The 7,377-nt window shown below is 40.0% G+C and overlaps 1 protein-coding gene across 6 annotated transcripts in view; it reads left to right on the top strand.

The window, feature by feature from the left end:
• Window positions 1-2,357: 2,357 nt before the first annotated feature.
• RhoGAP100F (Rho GTPase activating protein at 100F) overlaps window positions 2,358-7,377 on the top strand; it is a 57,995-nt gene continuing 52,975 nt past the window's right edge. For all 6 annotated transcript variants that reach the window (XM_069498494.1, XM_069498493.1, XM_069498498.1 and 3 more), the window contains exon 1: window positions 2,358-2,543. In XM_069498494.1, the coding sequence (XP_069354595.1) occupies window positions 2,457-2,543 (87 nt within the window). In that variant the 5' untranslated portion in view covers window positions 2,358-2,456. The remainder of the gene's footprint in view (window positions 2,544-7,377) is intronic.

Genomic DNA, 7,377 nt, shown 5'->3' with positions numbered 1-7,377 from the left:
TTAACTAGGCAGGTATTGTACGAAGGTAGATTGTAGAATCATTTGAATGACTGGTTTTATTTGTTTTGCCAGTTTAAAGCATTATATTCGAGACAATCTTTTTCTTGTCGTAAAATTTCCTTTTTATACTTTGCAATGTTTTTCAGTGGTGACCTTTAACGAGACCACCCCCGCAGTTTGACTAAATAATAGGTGTAGTTGGGACGAGACGTAGAAATTGTGTGGGAATCAGAACCGATTTTGAGGCTGTCTTTCTACCAGCGATGTTTATTGTGAGTGGGTGCGTAACGTGGCGTGAGTTTCATGTAAAACCTATTTGAACTTTGAAGACGAGCATAATATTATAAATATAGGTACCTACCTTTATACCAGGCCTGTCTCACTCTTGCTACTTGCCAGACATAATAAGTAACTACAATCTTCTGTACGTTAGTACTATTTATATAAGTATATTCTGTGCTTGTACGTACTTAATGATAATAAAACTAACTTATTCGTGGGTTTCGGTCATCCTACGCTATAAGCACCCTTCCAAGTGAAACGGTAGCCTAATCGTTGAAAATTATCACTCGTACTAGAAAGTAATTTCCTCACTCGTAATTAGAAGTATTATAGAGGACCTATATTTCGTACACCAAAATAAATCAATAAAATTATTATCGAAGTTTAATTTGTACTTCAAACATGTAGGTACCTAGGCAGTCGATGACTCGAGGGTACATTTCATAATATAGATAGGTAAAGTTAATTCATGATTTGCAGGCTCATATTTTTATCTCTCCCTTTGCCCTAATGACTGTTAATTTTATTCTATTACCTAACTGTACCTACGGTCTTCATATTACTGCAGTTAGGTATGTCAGAAATGGGTCCGAAATCGGTCCTACTGGTTAATTGCCCAATATGTTAATTTCATGCGAGGGAGAGCTCGCTACATGGTTCAAAGTGCGTTTCGAAACTATGTTTCTCATTCGTGCGGTTAGGACAACCCTTTGTGTAGACCCGGCACATTCCAACTTTAGAATAACTTAGTTCAATACCTACCTTGAGTAAGTACGTACTCATTGATAGAAAGTATACCAATAGTAAATACTTATAACTTTTGATTTATAGAATTTTGGAATTACCAAGTTAGTAGGATAATTCTATTTGTTTACATTTTTACGGTGTAAACTCTAACCCCTCGGTATAACTACGTTTTCTTATCTTTGGGACATGCGTTTACGCATCCGACCCCCAAGAAGCCAGCCAGCCAGTCACCTGGGGGGAAGGTTTGTGGGACTCGCCGGCCGAGAGGCAACCAGTGACTGGGTCACGGGAACACCGAAGCAATAGACCGCGACCCAGCCAGCGACGTCTGCCGAGGCGGACCCTCCACCGGGGACCCACTCACGAGGTCCCCCACTGCACGTCCGAGGCGCACCAACGATGTGCGCCTCCCCTTTTTTTTCAGAGATGGGTAAATTGAGAAGTTTCGCAATCAAGCAACATTTATTTGTATTTTGTGTATCTACAAGGATGAAACTTGCAAAGGGTCACAAAGTTCCTTTTAGAACAGGGATCCCCGCCGTGTGGTTTTGGTCGGCCTTTTGTGTGGTCGCAAAAGTTATACTTTACTGTAACTTATTATCCTTAGGATGTGCTTAACTTTTGACCTCTTATTATACTTTCTCCTGCATTAGGAACCTACCCAATTATTAAATTTGGAGATCAAAACAAATGGCATATTTTTTCAGAAACAAACATCAACACATCAGGACGCGCACCCTGCTCCAGCACCGATTAACACATATAACCTTCCAACCCCCATTTCATGCCTTTAGGGGGGGGGGGGGGGGGGGGGGGGGGGTGCTCATAGTCGTTTTATATTGAATTTTATATATAGATAGGTATAGATAGATTTCGAGTGTTAAATAGATACCTATATGATATATCTAGTCTTTTTGCAGTTTTTGAAAAATAAGGCATTTGTCTACATAATTAATGGTTAGATAACAATACCTACTGGTAGATTCGTGACATTCAGGTATAGGTACTTCTCTGATGCGCTACATAAAATCCGGACAGTTAATAAGTACACCAGATGTGAGATGGCTGGTTTGATTTCGTGTGCCTTATCAGCCGCTATCGAAATGCGATTAAAAGATCGTCTGGCAGTTGCATCGGTATAGCGGAAGCTCGCACCGAATAATCGCATCGATCGCCAAAAAACTAACCCACATACGCACTGGCAGCGTAGCCGGAATTATTAATCGTGAGGAGTAAAGTGTGGGGTGGCGAGTGGTGGCGTGGGGTGGTGTGAGGTGGCCGGCAGAGAGGGCGCAGGCGCGGGCGGGCGGCGGGCACTCCGCGAGGAAGGCTCGCGCGCTCCGGCCGCGTACGAGGCGCGAGCGACCGCGATGCGCGTGCTGCCGGCGCCGCGGCCGCTCCCGCAAGCGCCGCGCTAACCTGCACCGATGCAGTGGCGAAAACTAACCAGGTTGAAGTCTTCGCCGGGCGGACAGTCGCGCGCTCGGAGGATGCTCTGCTGCGGCCGCAGGAAGGTATGCGATTCGATCGATAGCGCGCGCCGAAACCGTCGCCCCTCCCGGCCCGGACGCCGACGCCGTTCGACGACCCCGCTTAGCAAGGCCTCGCTAACTAAGAGCCTGTGAATTTTCCTGGACCTACTCCCTATTGTCATCACGCCCAATTACAATTGTATGTTGTGTGTGTGATTACGGGACCGGCTCTATGATTGGAATACCACGATGTCGTGTCTTGTCATATTTTACTCGGTTTCATAGGTCTATCTTACTACTCATACTAGTAAAGCATTCTTAAGTAGGTATCTAATTTTTAAGAAATTTCTGACGCAAATAAGTATATATTTAGATCGCTTAAAACTTGTTTTTATAATATCGTATCGAGTACAAAATACTAAGTATCTATGTTTGTAAAGTTATGTAGGTGTATGGCGCCAAATTATAAGAAAGGATTCACAGAAATCTTGAGTTAAAATGTCATCCAACTAAAGCGTTCTTAAGTTCAGACATAAGGCAGTGCTTTTATTGATCAAGTTTAAAAAAAGCACCTCGCAGCAAATTGTCTGAAAGCCTACGACTTAAGCGGCTTTGTCGGAACTTACAAAGCGTTTCATATTTCCCTCGCGCAAACAAAATCCTTATACCAAACACACATTCCCCTTGAGTATGCTTTATTGACTTTTATAAATTGCTTTCATCAGATTCATTGAGTTAAACGCTCATAAATTGTATTAAATTAACACTCGTAGAAATAAGGGTTGCTCGTGAGATAGATCATACGAGTACAAATATAGGTAGGTGCCTATCTCGCCATCTTGTCGATATTTTATCACGCTCGAAGGAAGACGGCTATTAATATGTGTAAATTTGATTTTATCCAGAATGTGCCGGTTTTTTTTTTTTTTTTTTTTTTAATAGATATAGCGAGCAAGCGAGCAGGCGGGTCACCTGATGTTAAGTGATTACCGCCGCCCATGAACATTTGCAGCACCAGAGGAGCCGCCGATGCGTTGCCGGCCTTTTAGGAATTTGTTGGATGAAATTATGTAAGGAACATAATATTGAAGCTGCGTAAAGGATATTAAGTTTGTAGGTACTCCCTGTCGTGTATGATGACGTAGTAGGTAGTTCCTATAGGTGCACTGATAATACATTCTTATGCATGTATCCATTCTTAGTTATATTTTAGGAAATCTGGAAGACTTCATTAATTTTGCGATAAGATCATCTTCGTTTATGAAATGTTAAGTTCGTACCTTTATAGTATCCTATATTTACCTTTATACTATCACCGGTACGGAAAGCAGATTCTTCAGAGAAAAATCCACTACGAAACTCTACCTAATCATGGGAGCTGAATGCAAAGCTTCCATGCTTGCACGATTGCTTCCATGTATCTTTGAAACTAAGAAAAACATCAATATTTTGTATAATAACGAAGTGGCACTGGGAAAAGCCATAAAATAAGAGAATAAGGAGCTTAATTTGTTAGTATCTTGCGCAGATGTTTTATGGTGTGACGTGTTTACATTCAAGTCACAAGTCTAGTTTAAAGTTGATAAAGATAAGGAGAATAAGAATTTATTTAAGTGAATTATGAGATTTGCACAGTTTATATGTAGTTTCTATTTGCGCTGAGAAAACCAGTATTGACTATTGCAGAAGATTGTTTCTAGAATGAATAGAGTAGGTAGTGGATAAATTGCGTAGTTGAGTCTTGACTTGACTTGATAGGTATATCATTTTTAAGAGTCTGTAAAGTAAGTAGGCCTACCTGAAATAAGTAAAATGACTTTGAGCTTCACCTGCTCTTATGTAACTACATAGCTTTTATATAATCTCAGTCTCGGCTCTCTGTAAAATTATAAGCCTTTGATGTGAAATAATGACATAAACACAGCGATATAGGTCAATCGTACTGTATCAGAGGGAAAATTGTGAATACACTCACCCTCTCACCTACTTTCTGGCCCCTTCTGTGCTTTTTATGTGAATGTAAACATTAATTAGTGCTTTAAACCAAAATTGTAATGAGGTACAAAATAACAGGTAAGTAGGTACCTATGTATACAAAATAGGTAGGTGTAAGCTGTAGGTAGATACATTATCATATCAAAACTAGCTTATGCTCGCGACTTTGTCCGCGTGGAGTACACAAATTTCAAACCCCTCTTAGGGGTTGAATTTTCAAAAATCCTTTCTTAGCGGATGCCTACGTCATAATAGCTATCTGCATGCCAAATTTCAGCCCAATCCGTCCAGAAGTTTAAGCGGTGCGTTGATTGATCAGTCAGTCAGTCAGTCACCTTTCTTTTAATATATTTAGATAGCAGTAGGTACAGTACGCAGCAGAAAAAAATGTACATCGGCCAGTAGAATGACATTTCAGCTTTGCAGAGCGTTTTCTATGTCACTTATACCTATATGACGTTTTGTTGGCCTCTACGACAGAGACAATGCTCTACAAATCTGCTATCTCCTTCTAGGTCGGTACATTACTTTCTGTCACTCCTTACTGTACTTCACTTCGTGCTGTAAGTATATTATGTACCTATCTACCTATTATTTATTTGACTTGAGGTCATTAAGCATCTATTGTACGCGACGACCATATTAGGTCAGATGGCAATCAGGGTGGGGACGCCCCGCACACCCGCACAGCCCCTGTACTAACCCTATGCGGGATAGCGTGCTCTCTCAGAATGTGAAGGTTCCCGGATTGTACTTTTCTGTTTCTTATTTTTGTTAGGTAGCTATTTTGTGTGCCTTAATTTCTAAACTAAAGCACAAACAAATATCTATGTATCACTTATTAGTGCCCAGCACTGGATTTTAAATTATGTACCTACACATTAAAGAGTCAAGAGGAATATAGGTCATGGTTATATGACTATTGTACGCTCTCATTTCTCTTTTATCAAGAAAAGATGAAAAAACTGAATTGATTCAAACAGTTTTTCAAAAGACTTTTGTTGTCTATGCTAAAGCATAATGCAAGATTTTTTAAGCTTGAGCATTAAAAAACCTCATATTTTTTGGAAGTTTCTTTATTACAAACTATTCATCATCCGTATTGTAGGTAGTATACATAGAAGTCATTGATTAAACATGATAAATACTCCCCTTTCCGTTCAAACAAAGCAATATCTAAAGACTAGCTTCTGCCCGCGGCTTCGCCCGCGTGGCCTACAGGAAAAAATGGCATTTTGTTTTCAGAAACAAACATTATAACACCAGGACGCGCACTCTGAACAGCACCGAATAACACATATAACCTTCCAACCCCCATTTCACCACTTTAGGGAGGGGGATTTTCTCATAGTCGTTCCTTAGCTGACACCTCAAGAAAAAACCTACTTTCCAAATTTCAAGTTAATTATAATATCAATAATTAAAACTTCCCGTACAATCTTTCATCCCCTATTTTACCACCCTTATGGGCAAATTTTCCAAAAATCCTGAAACACGTATTTCTTCATTTGTAACCGAAAACCCAAATACCAATTTTCATGCAAATAACTTGAAAAATGACCGACTTTCATACAAACTTCCATCCCCCATTTAACCCACTTAGGAGTGGAATTTCGAAAAATCCATTCTTAGTGGATACCTACTCTTTACAAGGAATAGACCCTCCAAATTTCATGTCTTAAGGGCCAGCGGTTTAGGCTGTGCGTTTATTTCACATACAAACTTTCATCCCCTATTTTACCACTCTTATGGACAAATTTTCCAAAAATCCTGAGACACGTATTTCTTCATTTGTAACCGAAAACCCAAATACCAATTTTCATGCAAATAACTTGAAAAATGACCGACTTTCATACAAACTTCCATCCCCCATTTAACCCACTTAGGGGTGGAATTTCGAAAAATCCTTTCTTAGTGAACTCTTTACAAAGAATAGACCCTCCAAATTTCATGTCTTTAGGACCAGCGGTTTAGGCTGTGCGTTGACATCTATGTCAGTCAGTCAGTCAGTCAGGACTTTGAATTTTATATAGGTACCTATATAGATTGTTCTAAGAATTGGGTATTTGACTAAATCATAAATAAATAATTTCACAGTGATTATTAAATAGAGGCTCTTCCAAAATAAGTAAAACCACGTCCTTTGTTAGTTTTGAGTGTAATAACTATTTTAAATTATCGATTAAATTAAAAAAGTACGTCACTATGATGTTACGTCTCATTCCAGTATTTCATAAAATATCTCATACTAAGTGCGCGTTTTAAAAGTTACTGATTTGACTAGGTGTCAAATACCGTATAGATATACGACAATACAATAGTGTTCGCCTTTCGGCCCCGTGACCATGGTAATACTTATTCATCACGATCAACCCATCGCCCCGGTTTACTACAGAGCACGGGTCTCCTCTCAGAATGAGAAGGGTTTTGGCCATAGTCTACCGCGCTGGCCATGTGCGGATTGGACTTCACACACCTTTGAGAACATTATGGAGAACTCTCAGGCATGCAGGTTTCCTCACGATGTTTTCCTTCACCGTTAAAGCAAGTGATATTTAATCAATTAAAACGCACATAACTCCGAAAAGTTAGAGGTGCGTGCCCGGGATCGAACCCCCGACCTCCGATTAGAAGGCGGACGTCCTAACCACTAGGCTATCACAGCCATGGTAATATTATCTATATTATAATGACCATTGATTTGGCTAAGTTAGAAAACGTTGGTTGCTGTGACCGCGGTCGCGCTTGTGGTCACCCAGTGCGCGGGAGGCATAATCAGCGGCGACTTTATTTCATTATTTTGTAATGTAAAAAAATAAAGCCGTCAGTTAAATCTACAAAGGCATTAGTGATAATGAAGTTCTATTTCACTGATGCGGTC

Source organism: Maniola hyperantus, chromosome 5 (genome assembly GCF_902806685.2).
Source record: "Maniola hyperantus chromosome 5, iAphHyp1.2, whole genome shotgun sequence".
In the NCBI taxonomy this organism is placed as follows: Eukaryota; Metazoa; Arthropoda; class Insecta; order Lepidoptera; family Nymphalidae; genus Maniola; species Maniola hyperantus.
The sequence above is the reverse complement of the archived record's forward strand: the minus strand, read 5'-3'. Positions and strand labels throughout refer to the sequence as shown.